General features: G+C 46.7%; 1 protein-coding gene across 1 annotated transcript; it reads right to left on the reverse strand.

Annotated features, from left to right (window-relative positions):
• Window positions 1–724: 724 nt before the first annotated feature.
• Window positions 725–7,956, reverse strand: LOC116992962 (C-type lectin domain family 6 member A-like). The gene is made up of 6 exons (XM_033053129.2): window positions 7,473–7,956; window positions 4,618–4,731; window positions 2,795–2,887; window positions 2,362–2,513; window positions 2,010–2,131; window positions 725–1,305 (listed from the first exon to the last, which is right to left on the reverse strand). The coding sequence occupies exons 1-6, from the start codon at window positions 7,537–7,539 to the stop codon at window positions 1,158–1,160; spliced, it is 696 nt and encodes a 231-aa protein (XP_032909020.1). The 5' UTR covers window positions 7,540–7,956; the 3' UTR covers window positions 725–1,157.
• Between the last annotated feature and the right edge of the window lie 2,732 nt (window positions 7,957–10,688).

Here is a 10,688-nt window from a genome sequence, read left to right on the forward strand (position 1 = left end):
CCTCTTCTGCAGCATGATCTGGCCTGGCTGGGCAGGCATGCCATTACAGGCACCACTGAGGATTTGGCTGTCCAGGAATGCTGCTGCCTCAGGTGAGCCTGGGATCAGCTGTGAGTCAGGAAGAGGACTTTTTCCTCCAGGTGCCTCTGAAGGCCCAGTGTGGATTGTTTCTCCCATGACAGCAAGTCCAAAGGGAGGGCCACAAAGATGAAGGCAATGAGGATGGAGACTGAGGGTTGGAGCACAAGCTAAAAGAACTGGGACTGTTCTTCATGGGAAAGAGGAAATTCCAAGTTGGTCTTATAGCAGCCTTCCAGGAGGATTCCAGGAAGGCTGGACAGGGAGTTTTTACAAGGGCAGGTAGGGCTAAGGCAAAGGGGAATGGCTTTAAAATGAAAGAGAGGCAGGTGTAGAGTAGGTATTAGGAAGAAATTCTTTCCTGTAAGGGTTGAGACACTGGCACAGGTTGCCCAGAGAAGCTGTGCACAGCCCATCCCTGGAAGTGTTCATGGCCAGGCTCGACGGGGCTTTGAGCAACCTGGTCTAGTGGAAGGGGTCCCTGCTCAAGACATAGAGGTTGAAAACATGATGCTTAAAGGTTCCATACAACCCAAACCATTCCATCATTATAGGACTATAGCTCTCCAGCTTAGATAGGAGGGGAAAAAACAGATACACAGACAAGGCACATAGTCTTTCTTCATTGGTGTGATATTGTATTTTGTATTATGAAAATTTCCAGAATTTGTCAGCAGAACCAGGACAACTAGAGAACATTCTGTGTGTGACTCAACAAAAAGCAAAGACCTCTGCTCAAGCAGACCAAAGACATTGAATCTCTGTATATCTGTCTTCCATTCCTGTGTCTTCCTCCTTGAGAAGTCCATCTCTTTTCAGCCAGAGGCGCCTGGACCCTCTCAGAGAGAACAGAACAAAAGAAGAAAGGACCTGCTTCAATGAGCCTGAGCCTTCCTGTGTTCCCTGAGCTACCCCATGCACTGGGGATGCTGGACAAAACTCATTTCACTTCCACACCCACATGGTGCCCTCCCACACAGTGAAGACGTGTCAGGGCTCCCCATCCCTCACAGCACACCCAGTTTTGTTCCCAGGTCGCTGCTCAGCTCCCAGCTTTGCTCAGGACAGGGGTATTTCCATCACACAGTTACTGCTGCAGCTTCACAAATTCGATGATGCTTGCTATCAGATGGGACATCATTCCAGTTGTTGAGAGTTTTTTCAGGATTATGGATTACAGTGCAGTTTTCATCATGGTGATTACTTGGTTCTCCTTTTCTCCAGAACCTGGGACAGAGACAGGCTTGTTACTCCCCAGTGCCCACTGGAAAGCACTGCTGGAAAAGGCCACAATGGGATGAAAGACTTGAAGGGAAGGGAAAGAAATTGCCACTGCTGGTTTGGTGGCAGAAGCAGTGCCCCTGCTCCCACTCCATATCCCACTGGCACCAGTGTCACATGCAAACATGCCTCCTTCCTACAGCCTTCCAGCACAACAGGGCCCTGCTCCATCCTGCTGGGGGGAACTGATCACCACCACTCATCCCACGCACCTCACACCCAGCAGAGGCCCCTGTCACCCTCCAGGGCAAGACATAGCAAGGACAGTGCTGGTGCTCTCTCCCTGTGCCCCATCTCTCTCCCTGCATCCCAGCACAGCCCATTTTGTGCATGTAAGTGCAGTGAATGCAGGTCAGGCTGGGCTGGTCGTCGGGCTTCTGAAGGGTTCTTGCTGCCAGCAAGGTGAAGTTTTTTCTATGCCTCCAGCATTGACTTCCATGTCACAGGTAGTTAATTCATAACCAATATCCAGCACAGATGGGCCATGGGAACCTGGTGTCCTACACAGCCCAGTCCTGCTGTGTCTCTGATCTCTCAAAGGAAGTGTGGTGACAACCCTCTCTCATGCACCAGCAGACCACTTCACATCTGTGCTACTCCCTTTCCCTACCAGGAGTAACAACAAACACTATTCATCCAGAGATACTCACACTGCTGTCACATTATATGGAGTCCTGTCCACCCACTCCCACTGACCATCCTTGACCTCAAGCAGACCAATGTAGAAATTCTCTCTTTTTGGAAACGCTTTTATCTGCTGGCTGAGGAATTCCTGGCAATCAGAGAGAGAGTGCAATGTCCATGAACAGCAGGACTGAGCACAGGGAGGCATCAGGACTCCCTGTGGGGTGCAGCTGGTGGCAGAGGGGGGAGCTGGTGCTGCAGAGGTGCAGACAGGACATTCCCCCTCCCCTGCAGGACAAGGAGGGGCTCTGAGTCCCCTCCAGGGCCCAGCACTGTGTCTCTGCCTGCTGGCTCCCTCTCTCAGCCCTGTGCACGCACCTGCTCTGCCTTGCTGTTGATCACCACCAGCTGGGAGCCCATCCCAGTGCAGTTCTGCTCACTCTTGGCCCAGTTCATCCTATCAAGGGAGAGGAAATAGCAGCTTCTTTGAAACCTTCTCCAGCCCTGTGGGCAGCACGTCCAGCCTTGGCCTGTGCAGGGAGAGGACAGAGAGATGAAGGCTACAAACAGGAGATGGTGATTGCAAAGATCCCAGTTTTCCTAAAATAAACTGCTTGAAAAAACAGGGATGGTACAGACATTTCTTCCCATTGCTTTGGAGTATGACCAGTGAGCTTTGTGTTCCAAAGCCATGGTATATCTTGTACGGGGGCCTCAACAAAGTTCTTTTGCTGATGTGGTTTGACTTGTCCTGGCACAGCCTCCTTGAGGCCTTCAGCCCCAAGGAAGAGGGGACATTGGGAGCACTGACCTGTTCCTTGTGGCGCTGCTGAGTCGCACTTCCACTCCGAGAACTGCTGCAGCAGGGCTCTGGGCTGGTCACTGCTGTGCCAGAAGGGAACCACTGCAAAGGGAGAGGAAAGGCAGCAGGATTACCCCTTCCTGCCCAGCTCCTCACACAGCATCTCTGGCCCCTTGGCTCTCCTTCCACCATTTCCCCACCAAGCATTGTCCCAGCTGTCACCTCTCCTGGCCCAAACCAGTGGCACAGCTGCCATCCCAGCCAGAAAGAGATCCTCTTCCCAGTCAGACAGCAGAAGGAGCCCTGGAAGCACATCCCACTGATGACATGCCACACACATGGCAGGACTGATGCCACCCAACCACAGCCACTCTGCCATGCACATTCCTACAGCCCAGCTGCCAGCCTACAAAGCAGCCTCTCCCTGTCACACTTTGTCTCTTCCTAAACTACACATCCCCAGGCATTTGGAGGAGTCTCCCATCAGCTGGGCCTGTTCCACCAGCAACACCCAGTCCAGGGGCAGGAAATCACATCCAGCTGGAGCTGCTGAAACCAGGGGAGAGCACAAACTCCTAGGGCTTCCTAGCTCCAATTGGTGGGGAATAATGCACTGTTGGTGGCAGGCCACAGCCACAGTCCCAAGGGCTTACTAGGAACTCAGACACTCAGGAGTATGGATTAGGAACTGATCAGGGTGTGCCTATCCAGATGCCTATTTTCATTAATCATCAAATTTAGAAATGTTTTTTACTTCTGAACACAACAATCGTAGTTGATTCAGTGCCTGATGAGTGCATTGCTGCAATGGAAGAAGGCTCAGACGAGATGGGCAAAGGGAATGCCAGTCAGTCCACCCCCATTGCCAGTAAGGGTGACCTTATCCCTAAACAAGGAGGATGAGAAGAATGTTGACTTAGGGTTTATTTCAACTGATGGAATTGAGCAGCTGTGGAAGTGTTCATTCCTTTAGGGATCAAAAAGAGGGCATCATCTTCCTCAGTTACCCAAACCAGTACAGGACATGTGTACCTTAGTCCAAGATAGTGTAAGAATCTGAATGAGTAACAAAAACATACCTGAAGAAAGCAATGGGCCTGAGCTGACTTTAACTCCCCTATTTTGTCTTGGTATTTGGGACACTCAATGTCTTGGTGTGGAAAATACTGGAGAACTATGCCAAGTTGGGCCCTTCCTAATGAGAAGGATATTGAAGTGTTGGAGCATGTGCTGAGAAGAGTAGTGGACCTTTGAATGGATCTGTAGCACAAGTCCTGTGATAAGCAGCTAAAGGAGCTGATGGTATTTAGCCTGAAGAAATGGAGGCTCTGGGGTGACCATATCAGTCTCTACAACTCCCTGAAAAAAGGTTGTAGCCAGGTGGGGGTCAGCCCGTTCTCCCAGGGAACAACCAACAGGACAAGAGGAAATAGTATGAAGTTGTGCCAGGGAAGATTTAGTCCAGATATCAGTAAAATATTCTTCACTGAAATGTAGCCAAGCACTGGAACGGGCTGCCCAGAGAGGTGGTGGAGTCATCATTCCCAGTAGTGTTCAAAAGACAAGCACATGTGGCACTTGGAGACATGGTTTAGTGGTGGGCTTGGCAGGGAGAGAATTGTTCCACAGTTCCAAAAAGGCCATACAACATTGGAATGTGCAATCTGGGAACACTATAAGGCCTCAGGGTAAACAGTGGAAGATATAAAAAGTCCGAGCAGGAAAACCTGAGACCTTGCACAAAGCCCAGACCACTGTGAACCATGGTTTCTCTATTGTTCTCCCAGCGCTCCCCCCAGATCTCTCCCTTGTAATCTCCTGCACATACTCACCAAGGACGACAACAAGGGCAAAGCACACCAAGAGAAGCAGCAGTGAGATCAACCATGGCAGCCAGAGTGGGTATTTCTGGGGAAGGTGCTCAGGCTTCTTTGTCTCAGGAGGTACTAAAAGTGATGGAAACACACCAAACAAAACACCACAGTCAGCTATGGGTCCATCAGTCCACATAGGAAGGATGTACTACTCAAGGGAGAGCTCCTCAGAAGAAAATTAAAATAATTTCATTTCTGATGTGGAAGTTACAAAGTTTGGGAGAAAGGCAGATTGGGACAGAGCAGGGAATGCCTGCAGTTTCTGGAGAAAAGTCAAATTCAGTGAGTGTGTTCCCAGCCCAGCCAGTGAGCCAACAATGATAATTGTTGGTGTTTGGGGGTGAGCCCTTGACAGAGCCTCAAAATCTGCAGTGAAACAATGTCTTTGTAGATTGGCTCAAACCTGCCAAATGCAACATTGCTCAAACTGTGATACTTGAGATATAAAAGGGAAGATTTCATGTCAACTTCTTCTCAGAAAACTTTCTCTGCCTGCTTCTACCTGCTTCAGTTCCTTCTTAGCTTTTTGGACTTCCTGTGCAGAAAGTTGGTGTAATCTGAGTGAGGATGGGAGACAAAAATGTGCAAGGCTATGATGGCATATCATCACTGGGAGATTAAAAGATATATTTTTTCCTTCCATCTCTGCTTTCCAAGTTCAGAATTCAAAGATTTGCTGTAATAAAACTAGGTTGTGCTAGGCTGGATATCTCGGAAGAACAGAGGTCTGTGTCCAGCAGCCTGAGTAAAGTACTCAGATTAAGATTTGCCAGGAACTCACTTTTGTATAGAGGGATATTGCCAGAACTGAGGAGGTTTGGGAGCAGGTGGGAGAATGGTCATAGGGAAGGAGAAGCAAACACATGTTAGGGGATTGTTCCAGCTTGTGGCAGGTACACAAGCCAGGGCAAACAGGAGGGTAAACAGCAGCACTCACTGCAGAACAGGAGTAAAGAAGTTTTGGGAGAGATTGCTATTAAAGATAAGATTTTGAGAGCCTTCATGTGTTGTTCTGTATGAAGCTCCCAGGTCTGTGAGCAGCCAAGGGTGCCTGCCACACACGCCTAGTAAGCAAGACTGTCAGAAACCTGCTCTTTGTGGAAACTTTCTGACTACTTCCCAAAGGCTTGGGAGAGACTGCTGCAGCAGGGCAAAAGACATCATCTTTCATTATTTGGAGAGAAAATATGTGTGGACAGGCAAGGTCCAGGTTTCCCTGGTCAAAAAATGTTTATCTACCCAGAGCTTTTTCCTTAGTGAAAATAAGCCCCCCTCATGATCTGGAGTCCAACCACTTACTTCAGAAACAGCTCTAGCCAGTCCAACCTTTTTTTTTGACATGCAGCACATCCAGACATTGTCCAACCTGTGCCCAGTCAGACATGAGCACCCCACACTCACACCCAGGTGGCACAGGGAGCACTGCATGCTGTGCACTGCTGAAACACAACTCAAGTGCAGTAATCTTGTGCACACTCGGTGGGTTGAGCTCCCTGCAAAATGCTTTCCACAGCTGGTCTGTGCTCTGGAACATGCCCAGCATGATCACAACACAACAGACTTGATGTCTTTGGAATAATCATTTGGAACACAATGGGGAACTTCCACCACCCCCACCTCACCACAATGGAAATGCTAAGTACATCCAGAACCAACTAATCTTGGTGCACTGAAAACAATGAGATTCAAGTCACACAGGACCACGTACACTCTTTATTTTATGACTCGTGCCTCAGAGCAGGCAAGGAATTACCTGGAGCTGATGCCTGCTCTGTTTGGGATTGTAAACCTGAGGTAAAGCTGTAAATAGGCAAGCTAATACCCTTAGGCAGCAGTAATTATTTATTTAAAAGTTATTATTCATTGATTTATGCACTCATACTTTTCCTCCTCTGGAACCTACTGTTGTGTAGGGCCCTGTATGTCAGGCAGAAGCAGTGAGCCTTACATAGAACATCTCTATGAGTTCCTACTTGTGGCATAATGACTACAGAGTACATGCTGACCAGAACATGCTTTAAATTTGCATGCAGTCTAGTAAAAGAACCGTTTTACCACTGAAAATTAACAGAAAAAAAATGCTGTTTGGTGTGTTAAATATTTCTCAGGAGTGGAAGACATCACTAACAGATTTGGATCTCTCTCCAGATTTTAAACAATTCTTCTGTATATTTTAGGGCCTGCAATTTTGGGTATCTCTTCTCCAAGGACCCTTTCTCAATCAGCCATGGACAATGGGGTTATGTTTCTGCAGCAGTACCACTTCTCATGAAGCTGCAGAGTACAACTGACTGCTCTACTAGAAGCAGGCATGTTGATTCTCCTACCCTCTCCACAAGCAGCAATCTGTAGTCTCATTCAGAGGCAAGAGCAGCCAGGACTTGGGCTTATTTGCTGCTTTGGGAGCCTCTCCACCTTCATGACAGATCAGATTATTTGTAATAAACCACAGTCTCTACTCTTGGTACTCAGCATGGTCCAAAAATTACTCTTTCAGGACTTTATAACACGTAGGATACTGAGGGGGCCCAAACAGATTCCTTAAGGAACGCTCATGTGAAACCTACAGTTTGTGCTCCCGGCAGTCATTCTTGTTCATGTTGCAACTCCCATTCACATTTCCTCTTGGAGATGTTCCTCGAGACTCTTATTTCAAAATTCCTTCAGTCTCCTGATCATTTAGCTCCTTTTTCTCACCAATCCATCAAGATCAGGAAGGAACCAGAGTCACAGAAGGAAAAACCTCCATTCCCTCTTCTTCAGCCCCACTCCCTCCAGCTCCCTTTCTCCCAAATAACCCATTCATTCCTTACCTTTGACCACTGGAGCCGGTGATTCATTTCTGAATTTCACCTCAGCATAGGTGATTTCTGATGCCATTGAATCACAGTGGGACCCTGTCCTTAGCTTTGCCACCTAAAAATTGGTCCTTTTAGCTCCTTATTTCCAGAGGGTGACACAAAGGTTACTGAGCCTTCCCCTTCTGTTCTTTCACCCTCTGCCCATCAAAGAAGGCTGTGCTGAGCACTGGAAGCACTGGCAATAACCTGAGAATTCCTGGTAGCTCAGAAATGCCCCAAAGACATCTTCAGTTTCTTAGCCCAGGAGACCAGCCCTGGCAGCATGGAAGATTTTGAGACATAAAAGAAAAATGAGAACCTAACAACTGAAAAGGAAGTTGCACTCCTTCTTCCCCATATCAGACTTTCAGCTGATAGGCTTCCTTTTCAAGACATTTTTAGGAGGTTTTTTTTCCTCTTTTTAACTTTCTTATTTAACTGTCTCCCCATATTTTCATGCCTTTTTTTTTTTTTTTTTTTTTTTTGTAAGTAATCCTACCATTGCTCTCACATTTGCAGCTATCACAGGTGCAGTTTAACCTGCAGTCCTGTACAAAAACCATTCTGCCCTACTTGTCCCTTCTGGTTAAGCTGCATTTGCTACATCAAATGTCTCAGCCATGTCTCATTCTTCAAAGTCAGTCCCAGTTGGAAGCTAGCACTAGAACAAATCTCAGACTAGCAAATGTTCCTGTAGAAGTGAGACTGAGGAGTTGCAGCGTCAGACAGAGCAATAAAAACAATCAGAAGGCTGATATATCCTTGAAAAAACAGAAGGATCAGACTGGGGTCATGGAAGAGAACAAGCAAAGTGGAATTAAAAATATATATATATCTTGATGGTCTGAGAGATTATTGGGAAGAGTACGCACAGAAACTTTTCTATTTTAATTTGATTCACAGCCTGTGGAAGTTCAGAGAAGTGCTTCCTTCAGGCTCCATTTCAGAGGAAGGGATGGTTTACATTTTTCTTCTCCAACACTGTCATTTATCCTCCTAATCTGTTTTCTGGTAAAGACTTGATATTACCTTGGGCCAAATGTCAGTGTTCAGTCTGATTTCAAGCTCTCTTGGGTTGCAATACAGGATGTGATCAAAAGTATCTATTCTATCACCATCTGTTGAGACTATGTGGGGCACTGATCCTTATCTCCATGGGAGATATTCTTCTAATGGACCATCCATCGAAACCAGGCAGGGCATTGTTCTTTATCTTTTCACAACCCATCCTTCCTCCAGGCAGTCATTTTCTGCTAATGGCCCATTGAGTCCCACTGTGTGACTGATAAAATTACTGCATCCCACTGGAAGTTGCTCCAGCCAGGGGGAAGAGCCAAGCCTTTCCTATCAAGGTAAAAACTGAGATTTTGGAACACTAGAGGAGGCCTTTTTCCACTGGATCCCAGAGGAAAACCAGACTTCTCCACATCATCACTGGACCTTCAGAGGGAAACTGCACCTTCTGCAGGAGCACTGCTTCAACTGAATCACATCTGTCACTGCAAGGGGACTGCAGCCACCATTTAATAGAACTGCTACCAACACCCTGCCTGACGGGGTGTCAGGTTGTACTCTGACTTTGTCAGGGTTTGGAGTTTGTTTCTTTGTAGTACTGTATTTCTATTTTAATTTCCCTAGTAAAGAACTGTTATTCCTAAGTCCCCTATCTTTGCCTGAGAGCCACTTGATTTCAAAATTATAATAATTTGGAGGGAGGGGGTTTACATTCTCCATTTCAAAGACAGGCTCCTGCCTTTCTTAGCAGACACCTGTCCTCCAACCTAGGACAGCTGAAGCAGATGATGAAAAGAGACAGGGGAAATGGCAACTGACATACATTCTAAATCAGAAAGTCTACTGAGAACAGATGCCAATAAGTCAGGCAGGGTGAGGAGGGGTCAGTCAGCTGATAGGACTAAGGTTTGGATTGGAAAGGACCTTCAAAGACTATCTTCTCCAGCCCACCTGCCATGGGCTAGGACATCTTTCACTACATCAGGCTGCTTAAAGCCCCTTCCAACATGCCTCTAAACATTTTCAATTAAGAGAAATCTGCAGCTTCTCTGGGCAACCTGTTCCAGCATCTCAGCACCCTCCTTGTAAAGAATTTCTTTCTTATATCTAATCTAGATCTGGCTTTTTCAGTTTAGACCCATTACCCCTTATCCTACCACTACAGATGCTGCTAAAAGACCTCTCTCCATCTTTCTCATAAGCCCCCTCTAAGTACTGAAAAGCCACAACCAGGTCACCAAAACAACCAGAAGAAAGAACGTGGCTGGTTTGGCTAGCTGGAATTCCCTTAAGGCAGAGCAGAATGAGATGCTCACAGGACATCCAGAGAGCACAGAGGGTAACTAGAGCAGAGATGAAGCTGAGATAGGGCAGTAGAAGGAAGAACATGCACCAGACAACAGAGGAGAACAATGTGACAGAAAGTAAAGGGAATCTGAACACAGATTATGGAGAACTGCCCCTAAACAGAGAGGGGCGTATGTAAGCGGATGTCTCTATCAAGGAGCCTCCTCATGTCTTGTGTGCCTTCAGCTAACTTTACTTCTCCTTTATGTATTATATGCAAAGAAGGTGACTTTTACACCAGAATAAGAACAGCCGCAGGAGAGAAGCCTAGTCCCTCAAGCAAGCATGCTGTCTGCTTCCCTTTCCAACATCCTTCCAGCAATATCCTTTGTCTTCAGTCTTGGCCCTCTCACTGGAATTTAAGCCTAAGTGTCTGCTGAAATCTAGTTAAGCCCTCAAACTTCTCGTTGAGAATTCAGAGCAATCCCCTACATGCTTCCCCCTGTCCCCACTGAACCAAGCCTCAGTAGATGCAGTCTCATGGGGAAAAGGCTTATTTCCTGGCAGAGTTTCAAGATTTCCACTCTGAAGAAACAGGAAACACAATCAGCAGACAGAGAAGGAAGTTACAGAGCAGCTTCATGAGCTTTTTCCATTGAAACACATCTCCAAACACAGCCAAGGTATTTGAAATGCAAATTCAGACTCTAGCTGCTCTTTTTATTAGATTAAATTAGACTGTACTCAAACATCAGTCGACAGCTCATTTCTTCTTTGTCAGTCATCAGAGTTGTTGCTTGTTATCAAAATTAAACCCTGAATAAACCCTGAATCATACTTTCATAGGATGCAGTGCTGAGCCAATGTGTAACAATAATCACATTATAT

The sequence above is a fragment of the Catharus ustulatus genome, chromosome 2 (assembly GCF_009819885.2).
Source record: "Catharus ustulatus isolate bCatUst1 chromosome 2, bCatUst1.pri.v2, whole genome shotgun sequence".
Lineage (NCBI taxonomy): Eukaryota > Metazoa > Chordata > Aves > Passeriformes > Turdidae > Catharus > Catharus ustulatus.

What these genes read in the sequence shown, in the direction of transcription:
- LOC116992962 (XM_033053129.2), bottom strand. Translation starts at nt 7,539, where the DNA reads ATGGCATCAGAAATCACCTATGCTGAGGTGAAATTCAGAAATGAATCA. An exon ending in AGCAGCGCCACAAGGAACAG is followed by an intron (nt 2,514 to 2,794) that starts GTCAGTGCTCCC and finishes CTCCCTGCACAG; the next exon opens with GCCAAGGCTGGACGTGCTGC. An exon ending in CCATATAATGTGACAGCAGT is followed by an intron (nt 1,306 to 2,009) that starts GTGAGTATCTCT and finishes TCTCTGTCCCAG; the next exon opens with GTTCTGGAGAAAAGGAGAAC.